Source organism: Salvelinus alpinus, chromosome 6, assembly GCF_045679555.1.
Source record: "Salvelinus alpinus chromosome 6, SLU_Salpinus.1, whole genome shotgun sequence".
NCBI classification, from domain to species: domain Eukaryota; kingdom Metazoa; phylum Chordata; class Actinopteri; order Salmoniformes; family Salmonidae; genus Salvelinus; species Salvelinus alpinus.
The window spans coordinates 74260756-74279002 of record NC_092091.1 but is presented as its reverse complement, the minus strand read 5'-3'; the positions used below and the strand labels follow the sequence as shown (position 1 = coordinate 74279002).

The window sequence follows — 18247 nt, the reverse complement described above, 5'->3', positions numbered from 1 at the left end:
GATGTCAAGCAAAGAGGCACTGAGTTTGAAGGTAGGCCTTAAAACATCCACAGGTACACCTCCAATTGACTCAAATGATGTCAATTAGCCTATCAGAAGTTCCTAAAGCCATGACATAATTTTCTGGAATTTTCCAAGCTGTTTAAAGGCACAGTCAACTTACTTTATGTAAACTTCTGACCCACTGGAATTGTGATACAGTGATTTATAAGTGAAATAATCTGTCTGTAAACAATTGTTGGAAAAATGACTTGTGTCATGCACAAAGTAGATGTCCTAACCGACTTGCCAAAACTATAGTTTGTTAACAAGAAATTTGTGGAGTGGTTGAAAAACGAGTTTTAAACTTCCGACTTCAACTGTATGTGTTATTTCATTGTTTTAATGTCTTCACTATTATTCCACATTGTAGAAATAGTAAAAATAAAGAAGAACCCTTGAATGAGTAGGTTTGTGCAAACTTTTGACTGGTACTGTACATGAGTATGATCCCTGAGATGACTAATTTTAAAAAAAGTATGGACACAATTCAGAATAACACAACGCAACAATACTTCGGAGTAGAACATTTTCTATGTTTATTTTGAATTGAATAAGAACATATGCCAACTTGCACAATACTATAATACATTGTGTTCCATTTAAATCATTTGGTCATTCCAAACCACATTTGTTAGATCCTGATATTAATCAGTAGCAAACTAATCAAGACAAAAGCAAGTTGACTAATAACCAATATGTCTATTAATAATTGGTATTGAAAACATGTAAGTATAACAATTATCTGAGCAATTTGTTCAGAGTTTATTGGATTATTATACCCACAACCCAATACTGTAACTTGTTACCTATATCTCCCCACACTATGCAGTATATTCCACAGTGTATATATGTGTACCTCCAAGTACTACACTTAACATTCAGTAATGTGAATAGCAGGACAGGAGGACTCTAGCGGCTGTGAGAAGACACCAGGTGGACACTGGCTGAACAACATACTATTTAAGACATGTAAGAAGGTTAATCAGTTAAAGTTTGAGTGACAGCTAACCCAACAATAGATACTGTTGTGTGACACACAATTACTGTATGCTGCACTCTTGGTTTTATAAGGCTGATTGTTCCTGTTGAGGCTGACTGACTGGTTGTGTCTGAAAAGACACTCTATTCCCTATATTTTGCACTACTTTTGAACAGAGACAAATGGGGCCCTGCTGTTTGAGAGGCAATAGAGACACAGTGCTTTTACTGGTATTTCCAGCAATATCCGCCAGTGTTGCTGCAGGTAGGACATGTTCTGTAATTGAAACAAGCTGTCTCCAATCAATCAATCAATCAATCAATCAATCAATGTCTGGTTGTGTGTGTTTGACCGGGGGATCACCTGAGGCTATTATATTCATGTTGATTAAGTGGGTCAGGATATTGTTGCCTGTTTACAGCAATCAGTGGTTTATTGGTCGTTTGGTTGATTAAACAATTTGACCCAAAATGTGTGTGAACAGAAACAATATATTCTGATAATATGACATACCACTATAAGTGCAGCTTAAGTCACATGATCTTACATTTCAACTTCCTGCCCCTGTCACCACCACAATTGCTACTATTAGCGGTGGTGAAAAAAACTTCTACACAAAGCACAGAGATTTGAAGAAGACCATTTATACACCACATTCCCACCTCTTCTGCAGAAATGTTACTTCCCCTTTAGTTCTATCTTTCCTGTTATGCTGCCATCTCTTTGAGTGTGTAGCAGCCTAAGTCACATGATTTCATAGAAAATGGGTCTTTGCATTAGAACTCCCTGCCCTCTAGACACTTTTGTGTTGACTTGAAAGTGTCAGTAATGCATCAAGTTTAAGTTCATGCAACATGAGGGAATATATTGACTGTGGTGCGTAGTGGATAATGAGGCTTTCTTTCAATTATGAGAACAATGGATCTGTGAGGTCATAAGAACAACACAATACAGAATTATAACATAGATGATGTAATTAATGACATTATGTCCAAAAGGGAAATGCTTGATGGCTGAAATAGTCCATTGCGAGTGTTAAGTAATACATCTAAGTAATACTTTATTAGCAAGTGTTAATAATACATCTAAGTAATACTTTATTAGTGAGTGTTAATAATACTTCTAAATAATATTTTATTAGTGAGTGTTAATAATACATCTAAGTAATACTTGAGTAGTGAGTGTTAATAATACATCTAAGTAATACTGTATTAGTGAGTGTTAATAATACATCTAAGTAATACTGTATTAGTGAGTGTTAATAATACATCTAAGTAATACTTGAGTAGTGAGTGTTAATAATACATCTAAGTAATACTGTATTAGTGAGTGCCTCCCATCTTTTTCAGGTGTCTGTTACTCCTGATAAAATCTAACTCAATACAACAACCTTTTCTTGTGATCAGTAAAACACAATAACAAAAACAGCTGAATATTTGTTCATCAACCCCCTGAGTATCATTCTTAATGTCGGCTACAATAACAGTAGACTCTATTTATTTGTTTTTTTAAAGTTGATTTGAACAGAGACAATGAACGACAAAACACAAGACTCAGAAGTGAGAAGTGATACGTTGCAACAGATTTAGCTAACATTTAGTTTAAATTTGCCGTCTTCCTGTGTGTTTAGGACCATTTCCACATTGATAGAAAAGGCAAGGCCAACTTTCACTCTCTTCATTCTCTATCAGTTCTCAATATTAGGAAGGTGTTTCAAATGATTTGTTAACTCTGTGTGTATATAGAGGAAGCTTTCAATATCAAGTAATGAAGTCAAACAACTTGTAGAAGGTACAGCACTGTTAGCTATGGACTCTCATTGAGTATTGCATACATTTACTCCAGCTCCCACTGCAATTCCCACTGCTGCACCAACTGATATACCAATTGGGCCTCCAACTGTTCCCAAAGCCGCTCCAATTCCAGCACCTGTGCCCATGTGGTTTACATACTCAGCATTCTTTCTAGCTTCTCTTTCCTGTTTTATCCCCAGCTTCTCTACTTCTTCTCTTAGACACACTCCTTCAAACTTTGCCTTCAGTTCTTCCCTCTCTCTGCGTATCTTCTCTTCATTCTCTCTCAGGATCCTGTTCTTCTCCTCTTCAATCGCTCTCTCAGCCTCCTGGAACATATCAGTGGTGTAGTGGCTTCCTCCATTCATCTTCACCATCTTGTTTATCTTCTCAAGCAGCTCAGGGACCTGGGAGGAATTCTGATCTTTGTTTTTGAAGACATGATATCCCCCATTACATTTGGCAATGAAACTTTCCAGTTTGGGATTTCCATGCAGGAAGTCTTCAATTGTTACATCATCAAGAAGGTCTCCATGTGTGAAGACAACCATGGTGTATTTCGATGCTTCATCACCAAATAGTTTCTGGATCATCTTCACAATTTCCTGCTGCTCTTCAGTGAATCCTCCCAGCTTGAGCACAACCAGGAACACATGGGGACCAGGAGCGGAGAAAAGCAGGCACTGTGAGATCTCTTTCAGTGCCTCCTCCTGTGTTAACTTGGTGTCAAACAAGCCAGGTGTGTCGATGACAGCTACATGTTGCCCTCCCACCTCTCCTCTTTTCTTTTTACTTGAGGATGTCACAGAAATAGCAGACATTTTGGATTCAAACGCTTTTCTCCCCAGGATGGCGTTTCCTGTTGCGCTCTTCCCAGATCCAATCTTCCCAACCAGAACAATCCGGACCTCTTTATTTTGTTCTGTTGGATAAGAAAGACATTTTGTTACTGTAGAAAGAAGTCTGGTGTTGATGTTCTTTCTGTTTGGTCATCTTACAGAACAGCTACTGAATATGATCAGTATTACATTACTTCTTAAACATTGATGGTTTATAGAATATTAACTGTTAGCAAATTAACAAGGACATTATCTATAAATGAAGTTTCAAGCCTACATTCATTTTATTAAAATGTATTAATAATGTAATAAAACATTATTTTGTGAAAATGCATCAAACAAATAAACCGATGTATCTCTGTCTTGTAGACTAAGTACTCACCAGTCATGTTTGGGTTTTGGAGTGCTGTCAAGCTTTTCAAAGGAACAGTCTTTCCAACCAGAGTAATCAGGGTCTCTGTTGGATGAAAAATAAAATGTTGTTACTGTAGAGAGAAGTGTGATCTTACAGAACAACTATAAAGCTACATTTTCAGTCTCTCATTGCTTCTTAGACTAATATGTTTTGTCTATAAAATACAAACTCTAAGCAAATAAACAATGATGTTTTCTACAGGTAACTGCCAAAATAACGGAAACGCCATTGATGGAACTGTCATTGTCCGTTCCTTGCCTACATACAAAGTTGCCACATTTGGCGAATATAGCAGTAGTCTTTCTGCCTTGGGTAGAGCACCAGTTGAAAAACTGCAATATAATCAATAGTAGGTGGGACACATACAAAGAAGATAGTCTAAAAGACTCAAGTTGGTGAGACAACCAACTTCCATGGAAGTTCTCTGACTTTCTCAGAAACCCTAATAACAAACAGGAGCTTTTCAAAATGTCGACGCAGAAGGTGTTTGCCAATGAATCTGAAGATGGAAAAGAGATCTACGCTACAACTGATGAGTCTGTGGTTTCAAAGGGTTCTCTGACATCAATGCTGGGATGAGACCAGGAAGAGGCACACACAAGAGAGTGGTGTAGAGTACTTAAGTAAAAAATACTTTAAATGACTACTTAAGTAGTTTTTTGGGGGTATCCGTACTTTACTATTTATATTTTTGATAACTTGTACTTTTACTTCACTACATTTCTAAAGAAAATAATTTACCTTTTAATCCATACATTCTCCCTGACACCCAAAAGTACTCGTTACATTTTGAATGCTTAGCAGGACAGGAAAAGGGTCTAATTCACACACGTATCAAGATAACATCCCTGGTCATCTCCACTGCCTCTGATCTGGCGGAGTCACTAAACACACATGCTTCGTTTGTAAATTATGTCTGAGAGTTGGAGATAGCCCCTGGCTTTCCGTAAAAATAAATAAATAAGAATATCTCTTCTCCAAGAGGTCATTCTAGACGGAGAACATGAGGAAGTGATCCATGGGGGTTGTGGTTGGGTACAGGTAATACTGTAAGAACGGCCCATGTTCTGAATTCTGTTGCTATTTAAAAGTGCTGAACAAATAGGCATGTTGACGTCAGTCTTAATTGAAATTATGGCTTGCCTTTTATCTGCTCATTGTTCCCATACGCCATAGTTTGTACATCTCCATTGTTATATTGCATATATAGGTCTATCGCATTAGTGTCTTATTCATCATTTTAGGCAATGTTGGAATGATACATTACATTTTCTTTTTTTTGCTTACTTTGTATATTATAATTACCTCATGTGCTTTTCTCCAGGAGGAGGGGATACAATATAATGTTGTTGTGTCTGTAACTATGTTTGCCAGTGACAGTCTCTTCCCGTTCAAATATTTTTGTTCAACAAAATGTTCAGTAATACAAACATGTAATTCCGGTTGATGTTGCAAGATTCGTTTTGTTTGCGCAAAGTGGATCCTCGTGGTTGCATTTCCCTTCCTTTTTAGTCCACATAGGTCTAATAAAATACTTAAAATGGTAGGCTAACCGCATCTCTCTCTCTGTATGGTGACTTAAGGAAGAGTAAAGTTAACTCAACATCTTGCTGAATGTATCTGAACTAATATATCTGTCTCTGTCCATTTTGAAAGTGCTGAATCAATAGGTTCTACCTCGTCGCAGCTCGTTTGCCTGCACTTGCTTATACTCAGAGCTGTGTTAATGATATAAGAACAAGCATGATGAATTTACTGAACATACATGTAATATTGTTGGTGTATGGTTCAAAAGTCACAACTCAGGTCGGCATTCGTTATTATTGAAGGAGAATATGGTTCTTAGCCAGTTACACAAATCCACAAGGAGTCAATAGAAACCATATTTATTTAAGCAAGTCAGCCATTTGAGCAATTTTTTTTTTAAGGGCGGTAAATGAGACTGAATGAAGTGTTTCGCTGCCCCACTGATTTATCCAATAATTATAGTCCTCTTTGCATGAATGTGTTTCTTGAACGAATACAAGATCTGCGTTGCAGTCCTTACAAAAAAAAAAAATAACTTTTCTCTTCAACAGGTTTCGTATCCCCCTGGCATTGATTGACATAAACTTCAAGTCCATATAGAACAGAAAGAAAAATACTATGCAATCTCAACTCTACCCTCTCTATAAAAAGTTGCTTCATGTATATGTATTAACAGAAGTCTTAACTTGTAAACCATAACACCACAATTCAAAACTAGAACGCTCCGTTTGCTGATTTTTGATGTGTTTTCGCATATCATTTTCTCCAGACCATCGGCTCTTTCGTTTATCTTTGCAGAGACAGCATCGATTATGTTGACCTGGAGTTCGCGCAAAGACAATTATTTCTGTGTCTTTTTGGGTGCGGGACTATTGACTGGATTTTCAGAATCAGCCGAATGTCCAGATTCCTCCATGTCTTCTCCTGAGGAGTCAGGTGGCGGTTTTCTCCGATGTATGAGTGGTCAGCTAGCAACTGCCTTCTCCTCCCTTTGCTCTTTCGCACATTTCTTTCTTCAATTTGTCCAAGTTTCAGATCAAATTAGCGGTCAATTTAGCGTTGTTCTTTATTGTGTTTACTATAAGCCAATTTTTGTTATATTGAAGTAAGTTTGAGAGGGATAAAAATGTACAAAATGTATTTCAGCAGATTTCGTTAATTTTGTGCATTTTTTTGTGGTTCAAATCGTTCGAAAATACACGAATTTATGTGCTACTTAATTCGTGCAAAAAGAGACAGGAATTTAACCAGTAGGCGACACCAGCCCAACCTCACATTCAATGAATTATAGACTACTGACCACCGTCCATGGTTCTTACATTTCAACATGCCTATCAAATCGACTAAGGCTTTCGGTGGTGCCAGGGCCTAGCTTTGCTTTAGCTAATAGATACATGTTTATTGCTAGGCCTATTTGGTTGTAATTTTCTCATGTTAAGCCTAACATTTCACAAAGCTAAACACGGTATAACAATGCTGCCATTGTTAGACTGCTGACAATAATGTAATGACTTATTCAGTAATTAAAGTTGGGAATTCAAACATTGCAGATGATTAAATAAATGTTCAATGCGACAGCATACTAATCAGCTAATCGATTGTTTATTTTGTTGAGTATACAACTGTCTGCATAGGCCACCTGAACCTCCATGACATTACCTTCTCTCCCAGCTTGTATAGAACGTTGTGAGTAAAACCAGTCTATTAGTGGCTAATAATACACCCTCAAAACACCAGCTTACTAGGGATAGTAAGACTAGTAACTGAAAGGACTAGTAACTGAAAGGTTGCAAGATCGAATCCCCGAGCTGACAAGTAAACATCTGTAGTTCTGCTCCTGAACAAGGTGTTCCTAGGCCGTCATTGGAAATAAGATTTTTTTCTTAACTGACTTGCCTAATTAAATTAATAAAAACTAGAATGCATTCACTAAAGCAATATGTTCAAATTAAATTTCTATTGAAACAAACCAGCACCAAACCTGTGAGTTTTCAGTTCAGGCTGATTAAATACATTATTTTGTCAAATTAGTTAGCTGGCTAGTTGACAATACATGAGGCCACATGAGCAAAAAACCTTATTACACGAAAAATACAACACTTACACTGACATTTGATTAACTTCAACCTCAACCAGTTTAGATTTAATCCCTAAACTCCATTTAAATTTGATTTAAAAACAATGGAGTAACAAGATAAAATGTGATCTTAGTTTAAAGTAAAACAAGCTTAGTTTAGAAGAACGATTACAATTAGGAGTAATTTAAAACTAGGTTTAAAGTTTGGTGCAACAAGATTAATATATAAAGCTTGATTTATTAACTCAGTTAGTCCATGTTGGTGCAATCCACCCTAAATCTCAGTCGATCCATATCTCAGTCTATGAATTTGAGAGTGCTTACATTTCTCCAGCTCCAGCCCTTAGCTTTTTAGCATCAGGGGTGAAGAGGACGCTTTGTTAACGTTTCAATTAAGGATTCTAGCTTTAAAAAAGGTAAGAGAGATTTTATAGTGCAGGCAGAAAAATTATAGAATTCATTGGCAGAAATCAATTGAAGTGTAGTGTGTGTAATAAGTCCATATTAGTCCCGTTTTAGGAATGTGCATGCCTACATCATAACGTCTACATCATAACGTCTACATCATAACGCCTACATCATAACGCCTACATCATAACGCCTACATCATAACGTCTACATCATAACGCCTACATCATAACGCCTACATCATAACGCCTACATCATAACGCCTACATCATAACGCCTACATCATAACGTCTACATCATAACGCCTACATCATAACGCCTACATCATAACGCCTACATCATAACGCCTACATCATAACGCCTACATCATAACGTCTACATCATAACGCCTACATCATAACGCCTACATCATAATGCCTACATCATAACGCCTACATCATAACGCCTACATCATAACGCCTACATCATAACGCCTACATCATAACGCCTACATCATAACGTCTACATCATAACGCCTACATCATAACGCCTACATCATAATGCCTACATCATAATGCTGACATAATAATGCATTCATTTACAAATGACATGTATTCATTAATTACTCTATCGTTACAATAAACCTATTATAGAAGAATTTGTATAAAATGAATTGTTGTAAAATAAAACGTTTCACAAGTAATAAACTTAGTCATTCTTCATTTTGTTAATGTCCATTTGGAAAGAACACTCATTTGTTTCATCAAAACATGCAAAAAGAATGTGGTTCAGGCTTATGTCTTGTATTAGTAACTTTATAGACGTCCTTACCTTTGCCTGCCTGTTGAGCTGGGTATCTAGAGTCGTATGTCTACAATTGGAGATGCAACCGACGTTTTATAGCACTGTGGGGCGTAAGAAAGTTGCTTTCTAGTCAGGTGATTTCTTGTAAATCATGGTGCAGCCCAGGCAACAACAAAAAAATCTCTCTAGCATAAACAGGCTGATTTTGATGGGGAATTAAATTATGTTAATTAGATTGTAGGCTATCGCTTCAAACACACCGACTGTGTTTGGCGTGTTGGTACCCCAGAAGAACATTAATTTCCAATGGAACGCTGCGTTTGCCTTGCAGCATTGCCTTGCAGAGGCAGTTGCAGTGCGTTCTGTGTGGTGCATACGTTGGATTTATCGAATGTATGCGTCAAACTGTATGCGTAAACGGGTTGACAGAAATGGTAGCAGAAGGTGAATGTTGAACTTTCGTTGCACGCATATCTGGATGATTCAGCGAACTATTTTGCGCTAACACAAGAGTAGAATTATGTGTTCGAAGAGTAGAATTATGGTTTGGACTTCACATTGCAGTAATGTGTTTTTTTTTTTTTTTTAAGCTGCCATTTACTATGGGTTGGGTTTGTACAGAAAGACACTGGACTGGAAATTATTAAAGTATAACAGTGCAAAAGTTGAATAAAGTGTTTAATAAATGTTTTATATATACTGTATATTTTTTATGAAGAAAATACACAAATCACGAAAGCAATATTTTTACAGCATTAATACAATATTTAGGAAATTTAGCAGCCATTGTTTACTGTTCATTTTACAGTACCTGATGGATTCAACATTGTCAAGTGGTTTTTTTTGTGTCATTTTAATTTACAGTGCCATGAAGTAACTATGAAATGAATATGAACTATTTATGCTTAGTCATTCATCATTCATCCTGCTCCCGAGGAGGGAATGGGAGCTGTATTGGTAGTATTATGCCTACTGTAAAGGAGATGGACAGTCATGCTACATCTTATGTAGCCTGACCTACTTATTCTGTGACTGAAAATTCTTTAAATATCACATGTCATGTTACAAGGCATTTTAGTTTGGTATGCAGTCCCTTACATACAATCATCATTTCACAAGAGTTTAATTTAGGACTTTTCCCCATAACAGAAGCACACGAGGGAGTTCCGTAACTTCCATTTCAAAAGTTCCACTCGTGCAGTGCTCGAGACCCAAGAACTGAGCGTGCGTAAAACCATTCGCTTGATATGATTTTCCAAGTGCTGAGGGATGATGTGATGCGACTTGGGCACTGCTTCTTCAATTGACAGTGCAAATATTTGTTTGTTTGTTAGTTAGCTATACAAGCAAGTTACAACTGCACACCAATGCGAGCAAGCCATCTCGACCAGTGTACAGCTAATTATGCTAGTTAGCTAGCTAAATCAAGGGAGAGGGGGTGTGAGAGAAACCTCTGCACGAGCTCAGCCATCCACACCTTCCCATTTACACCAGAGATATGTATATAATGACGAGATGCTCATGTCTCCGCCCTAAAAATAGGAGTTGTTGTCTCAAAGGCGGGAAGGCATGCGACAAGGTTAAAAATAAATGCAAAGAAACGCATTGGGCTTATTTTGGACAGTTTTTGGCGAGAGTGAAACCTCTCGCTTTGCCTCTGTCTCCCAAGTCCCTCCACCTACCACTCACAACTACAAAGATGAGAGATCACTTCTTCCTCTGACAAACGATTTCAACTCGCAATTTGCATTTGAGGTTTGGTCCAAAATAATCGGTCGTATGGACACTTGAAACACATGGAGACATTATTGACCTGTAATAGAGGAAAAGTGAACATTTAGAACCCTGGGGCTCCAGAGTGGCGCAGCAGTCTAAGACACTGCATCACACTGATAAAGGCGTCACTATCAGTTGTTAGGATTTATGTTTATGTACTATAGCCCGCTACCATATTGTATGAAGATTAATATTGTTTTGTTACATCTGCATTGTTTGTGTGTGTGTGTGTGTATGGGTGTAAAGACTGAGCAACATAGAGTGACATGCTATAAAAGCTGTGGTCAATCTGGAGATGGGAGGGGTGCATATCTCCAGGCCAACCAGGGAGGGTAGAATACTGGACAATACCATAAAAGGAACTGTTCGAGTGTAGCATCTGGGGAGCAGCACAAGACAGATCTAATCTACCCAAAGACCAGATGCGGACACCTGAGAGCACCAAGAGACTGGGACCGGTCTGAGTGCCAGCGATAGGCTGAGCAAAGTTTAAACCACGCTCAGCTTCTACTGTGATAGGCCAACGGACGGGTTGGAACTATGGCTGTCATAGTATAATAACTGCTGTTTGCGCACATTCCAGAGTTCCCTGTTCTACCCTGCAAGGTGTTACAGTGAACCCGTATATACGAAAATTGCATTTACCATTTATCGCTTGAGTTTAATAAAAATACTTAAAGTATATTCGGTGACTCAATCACATTTTGTCCTGATACCAGATTTGAATTGACGCAAATCTCTCACACAGTGGTTCAATCCCGGGCTGTATCACAACCGGTCGTGATCGGGAGTCCCATTGGGCACCGCACAATTGGCCCAGCATCGTTCTGGTTTGGCCGTTGTAGGCCGTCATTGTAAATACGAATTTGTTTTTAACTGACTTGCCTAGTTAAATAAAGGTCAAATATATATATTTTTCGATTCCTCAAATATCAAGCAGAGCTGACACTACTAAAACAGATGTACCAATGAACATTAATCCTGGAAAATGAATGCTCAGTTTGTCATGCGCATTACGGTACCACGTATCGCTAGCAGCATTTTACTCAAATAAAGATTGTTATACTAGCTGTTTAGTCTGTGTTTTATAAATGTGCAATAAGCATATAACAATTATATAAGGACTTGGCAACGCGTTCTCATTCTGAGAAATAAGGTAGGCCACTTGATTTCAACATGTGAACAAAGTGGACAGGCTAGCATGCTGTTCAAACAGTTGGAGACAGAAGGGTGTGTTCATAACAATTCAACGGTTTGCCTTGTTAACTGAATTCTGAGCTTGTGAAATTATACCTAGATCCAAGTTAACTAAACTTCAAATATAACATTTTCTGGCTGCTCACTCGCACGTGGTCTTGTGCTTGAGAGATTGTTTATGAGACCGGTGTTAATTTCCCATAATGCTTGCTACATTATTAATAAATGTGTGTTATGCATGGTTCTGGTTAAATTTGTTACAAAAAGGGCATTTTTATAGACAGACCTGAAAGCCAGATCAATGATTAATGCAAAAAAAGCAGGTACAACTATTTAGATCAAATAATTAAATAATTAGTGGGTCATATGGTTGTGGAAGGCCTATGTTCAGCCTAGGTTTAATATCACAACTTCTGAATTAATTAGATTATTTTTGACTGTGTTTTAATGCAGTGTATTTGACCTTTAATTTAGAGAGAACATTTAAAAATCTAGATATGAGTTTTAGGCCATATCACCCAGCCCTACTCTCACTGCAGAAACATATCCTCGTGAAATCATGTGATTTTTAAATCTCCCGTACCTGCCACCGACCCTACTATCACCATTCCCATTTCTCCTATCACCCCTCCTGTCTCTCCCATCACCCCTCCTGTCTCTACTATCACCCCTCTTGTCTCTCCCATCACCCCTCCTGTCTCTCCCATCACCCCTCCTGTCTCTCCCATCACCCCTCCTGTCTCTCCCATCACCTCTCCTGTCTCTCCTATCAACCCTCCTGTCTCTCCCATCACCCCTCCTGTCTCTCCCATCACCCTTCCTGTCTCTCCCATCACCCCTCCTGTCTCTACCATCACCCCTCCTGTCTCTACCATCACCCCTCCTGTCTCTCCCATCACCCCTCCTGTCTCTCCCATCACCCGTCCTGTCTTTCCCATCACCCCTCCTGTCTCTCTTATCACCCATCCTGTCTCTCTTATCACCCCTCCTGTCTCTCCCATCACCCCTCCTGTCTCTCCCATCACCCCTCCTGTCTCTCCTATCACCCCTCCTGTCTCTCCCATCACCCCTCCTGTCTCTCCCATCACCCCTCTTGTCTCTCCCATCACCCCTCCTGTCTCTCCCATCACCTCTCCTGTCTCTACTATCACCCCTCCTGTCTCTCCCATCACCCCTCCTGTCTTTCCCATCACCCCTCCTGTCTCTACTATCACCCCTCCTGTCTCTCCCATCACCCCTCCTGTCTCTCCCATCACCCCTCCTGTCTCTCCCATCACCCCTCCTGTCTCTCCCATCACCCCTCCTGTCTCTCCCATCACCCCTCCTGTCTCTCCCATCACCCCTCCTGTCTTTCCCATCACCCCTCCTGTCTCTCTTATCACCCATCCTGTCTCTCCTATCACCCCTCTTGTTCCTGCCATAGTTATACATTCCTGAGACGTGATAAATACGGGCCCTGACTTGAGTCTGCTAATGCAGCATATTCTTTAAATTTGACATACAGTTTGCATATTCCACAACAGCAACAGGGAAAGTGAAAGATGAGAAGAGGAACGTATGGTGAAAGAAAAGGAGAAGTGGAAGAGTGGTCAGGATTATAAAGTCTCCTCCTGACACTCCACTGTGGTACCATGTGACTTATTTGAAGACCAATACCATTTCTTGTAAAACAGATTATATTTCTTGACCTACAGTGGGCCCCACAAGGCCTTACAATAAGCTAGCTATTCACCCTACCAACGGCTAGCTACAGTAGCCACTCTAAATTAAGCTAGTGACCCTACAAGCTAGCTAAAATGGACCCTATCCTCAATTAGCCATGGATGGAGATAGGGATTTGGATTTGTGGTTGTACTTAATTCTCCGTACTGGCCAATGACTATAATGGTGATTCTGATCTAACCATTAACTCATACATTTTTGTGTGCCTGGATGGAAGTTCAATATGTAGCTAGATGTGGAAGGCTAATGTTAACTAGCTGAAGATATCCATGAATGGAAGTTAGGCTAGCGAGCAAGCATTTTATCCAGGTAGCCTAGGACAACAAAAAATAAAAGCCTGTACTGTATGACAGAGTGATAGACCGTTTCATTAACATGAAAGAGAGGAGGATGGTATTGGCGATTCTCTACAAGTAGGGTGAGTCAACATGTTTTTCTACTTGCATAAACGCGCACGCAAACACACACAAATCAGAACCATGTACAGCCACATCATATTTAACTTTCGTTGATTGGACTAAATTTGTTTTTAGAATCTTTTAGTCGTCACCGTATTAGACTAAGCAGAGGTGATTTGATGATGTTGAAATGTTGAAGTTGAAATGGTGCTGGAATAGTGGAGGCAGCTCCTGTTTTCTTTGTGACTTGCGGTAACTCTCTGTGGTTCTAAATCAATAGTAGTTTAGTTGTTTAGTGGTCCTAAAACATGAACTTGCTTGACCATGCTGTAGGCCATGTAACTGTCTGTTACTGTACATGGAATATGCTTTATGGACTCACTGGACAGAGGTTGTTATCCGGTTTTGTGATGAATCAAAGGTGGGGTTGAATTTATTCTGCCACTGTGTCTTATTGTCTCGGCCTTATGCCTATATATCACAGTCTCAAGGTTGATGAATTAACAGGTTATAGAGCAACCAACGCAATATCACAACACATAGATTTTAATATGGCTTTTTTTTGGGGGGGGGGGGGGGCTTCCCTAGTGATTTTACCCACACACCACTACACATACAAACACCAGCAGGCCACACTGGAATTGAATAAAACCGAAACCATCTCAGATTCCATCCTCCCAGGGCACACCAACCTTCACACATCATGGAGATTTGTAGACTGACCCAACGCAAGGTGTGTATCAGCCAAGCCCCGCCCCTAACTGCAGTGTGTGGCACCTGGAGACAGATACATACACCTGGGTGAATGAAGACATGCACACCACACATGTAAATGTAAACTAACACTGTATAGCCTCAAGACATGGTTAAACTGTACTTGTTTATATCATGGATGGTCAGTCCTTGTAGTAGCCATAGGTCTGTCCATGAATTTCTCCAGGCCTGTACCTCATTTCTCTACCAAATCAGTAGCGGCGAGTGCTTTGCTATTGTTTCTTTTAGACATCAACCGGTATGTTCAGATTGAATAAAAACCATTTTTTTTGTGGTTAATGGTGGTTATGAGGAGGGTACAGAACTGAAACCATTGTTGTGTTCCAGGTGGCAAAGAGCACATAGTCACACATTGTTTGTTTAGTGCATCACTGTCTCTGAGCATACAGACACTTCAGTTAGATGGCACTTTGTGTAGGTCTTTCACATTACACACCCTCACTGCCAAAACATTTTATCATGAAATCATGTGATTTCACATCACACATCCCTGCTACCGTCCTTCCTATCTATCTTCCTGTCTCTCCCATCACCCTTCCTATCGCTCTTATCACCCCTTCCGTCTGTCTTATCACCCCTCTCGTCTCTCCAATCACCACTCACAACTCTCCTATCACCCCTCCCGTCTCTCCTTTCACCCCACTCGTCTCTCCTATCACCCCACCCGTCTCTCCTTTCACCCCTCTTGTCTCTCCTATCACCCCACTCGTCTCTCCTATCACCCCACTCGTCTCTCCAATCGCCCCTCCTGTTTCTCCTGTCTCTCCTTTCACCCCTTTCGTCTCTCCAATCGCCCCTCCTGTCTCCTATCACCCCTCCTGTCGCAACTATCACCCCTCCTGTTTCTCCTGTCTCTCCTTTCACCCCTTTCGTCTCTCCTATCACCCATCCCTCCTATCACCCATCGTGTCCATTCCTATCACTCCTCTCATCCCTCCAATCACCTTTCCTGTCCCTCCTTTCAGCCCTCTCGTCTCTCCTATCACCTCTCCATACTCTCCTATCACCCCTTGTCTCTCCTATAACCACTCCTCTCTCCTATCACACCTCCCGTTCCTCCTATCACCCCCTCGTCTCTCCTATCACCCCTCCTGTCTCTCCTGTGTCTACTATCACCCTTCTCATCTCTCCTATCACCCCTCTCATCTCTCCTATCACCTTTATCATCTCTCCTATCACCCCCCCTGTCTCTCCTGGATCTCCTATCACCCATTCCTCCTATCAACCCTCCTGTCCATTCATATCCCCCCTCCTGTCTCTCCTATCACCCCTCTCGTCCCTCCTATCACCCCTCCTGTCTCTCCTATCACCCTTCCTGTCTCTCCTATCACCTCTCCATACTCTCCTATCACCCCTCTCGTCTCTCCTATCACCCCTCTTGTCTCTCCTATCACCCCTCGTCTCTCCTATCACCCCTCCCGTCCCTCCTATCACCCCTCCCTCCTATCACCCCTCCCCGTCCATTCCTATCACCCTTCCTGTCTTTCCGATCATCCTTCCTGTCTCTCCTATCACCCCTCCCGTCCCTCCTATCACCCCTCCTGTCTCTCCTATCACCCCTCCTGTCTCTCCTATCACCGTTCCTGTCTCTCCTATCAACACTTCTGTCCCTCCTATCTCTTCTATCACCCCTCTCATTATCACCCCTCCCACTCATGTCTCTCATATCACCCCTCTTACCCCTCCTGTCTCTCCTATCACCCCTTTCATCTCTCCTATCTCCCCTACCGTCTTTCCTATCATCTCTCCCTACTCTCTTATCACCCCTTCTGTCTTTCATATAACCCCTCCCGTCCCTCCTATTCAAAATCAAATTCAATCAAGTTTATTTTATATAGCCCTTCGTACATCAGCTAATATCTCGAAGTGCTGTACAGAAACCCAGCCTAAAACCCCAAACAGCAAGCAATGCAGGTGTAGAAGCACGGTGGCTAGGAAAAACTCCCTAGAAAGGCCAAAACCTAGGAAGAAACCTAGAGAGGAACCAGGCTATGAGGGGTGGCCAGTCCTCTTCTGGCTGTGCCGGGTGGAGATTATAACAGAACATGGCCAAGATGTTCAAAATGTTCATAAATGACAAACATGGTCAAATAATAATCAGGAATAAATTCAGTTGGCTTTTCATAGCCGATCATTAAGAGTTGAAAACAGCAGGTCTGGGACAGGTAGCACGTCCGGTGGACAGGTCAGGGTTCCACAACCGCAGGCAGAACAGTTGAAACTGGAACAGCAGCAAGGCCAGGTGGACTGGGGACAGCAAGGAGTCATCATGCCCGGTAGTCCTGACGCATGGTCCTAGGGCTCAGGTCCTCCGAGAGAGAGAAAGAAAGAGAGAAGGAGAGAATTAGAGAGAGCATACTTAAATTCACTCAGGACAATGGATAAGACAGGAGAAGTACTCCAGATATAACCAACTGACCCTAGCCCCCCGACACATAAACTACTGCAGCATAAATACTGGAGGCTGAGACAGGAGGGGTCAGGAGACACTGTGGCCCCATCCGATGATACCCCCGGACAGGGCCAAACAGGAAGGATATAACCCCACCCACTTTGCCAAAGCACAGCCCCCGCACCACTAGAGGGATACCTTCAACCACCAACTTACAATCCTGAGACAAGGCCGAGTAAATGCCGAGTAAACCCCTCTCGTCCCTCCAATCACCTTTCCTGTCCCTCCTTTCAGCCCTCTCGTCTCTCCTATCACACCTCCCGTTCCTCCTATCACCCCCTCGTCTCTCCTATCACCCCTCCTGTCTCTCTCATCACCTCTCCATACTCTCTTATCACCCCTTCTGTCACTTCTATCACCCCTCTCATCTCTCCTATCACCCCTCTCGTCTCTCCTATCACCCGTCTTGTCTCTCCTATCACCCCTCCTGTCTCTCTCCCATCACTCTTCCTGTCTCTCCTATCACTTCCTGTCTCTTCTGTCACTGTTCCTGTCTCTCCTATCAACACTCCTGTCCCTCCTGTCTCTCATTTGTCTCTCCTATCACCCCTCCTGTCTCTCTACCATCACTCTTCCTGTCTCTCCTATCACTTCCTGTTTCTTCTGTCACTGTTCCTGTCTCTCCTATCAACACTCCTGTCTCTCCTGTCTCTCATTTGTCTCTCTTATCACCCCTCTCATCTATCACCCCTCCTACCCCTTTCGTCTCTCCTATCACCCCTCTCATCTCTCCTATCACCCCTACCGCCTCTCCATCTCTCTTTTCACCCCTACCGCCTCTCAGTCTCTCTTATCACCCCTACCGTCTCTCCTATCACCCCTCCTGTCTCTACTATCACCACTCCTGTCCCTCCTATCATCCCTCCTATCTTTCTCATCATCCCACCCATTTCTCCTTCCACCCCTCCTGTCCCTGCCGTAGGTTAACATTCCTGAAAACAATAGCAGTATACTTTGCTCAAACCACTGCCAGTTCTTGTCCTTAAAGATTAGTGTTCCAATGTGGTTAGACAAAAATATTACTAGATAATTGACAGTGTCATATGATCAAAAGGCTAAACAGAT

General features: G+C 41.2%; 2 protein-coding genes across 3 annotated transcripts in view; one reads left to right on the top strand and one right to left on the bottom strand.

Moving 5' to 3' along the window:
* LOC139579362 (C-type lectin domain family 4 member E-like) overlaps nucleotides 1-18247 on the top strand; it is a 295157-nt gene that overhangs the window by 68720 nt on the left and 208190 nt on the right. The gene's annotated exons all lie outside the window — the stretch shown is intronic.
* Nucleotides 2502-9032, bottom strand: LOC139579345 (GTPase IMAP family member 9-like). The gene is made up of 3 exons (XM_071407916.1): nucleotides 8891-9032; nucleotides 4036-4110; nucleotides 2502-3736 (listed from the first exon to the last, which is right to left on the bottom strand). The coding sequence occupies exons 2-3, from the start codon at nucleotides 4040-4042 to the stop codon at nucleotides 2838-2840; spliced, it is 906 nt and encodes a 301-aa protein (XP_071264017.1). The 5' UTR covers nucleotides 4043-4110; nucleotides 8891-9032; the 3' UTR covers nucleotides 2502-2837.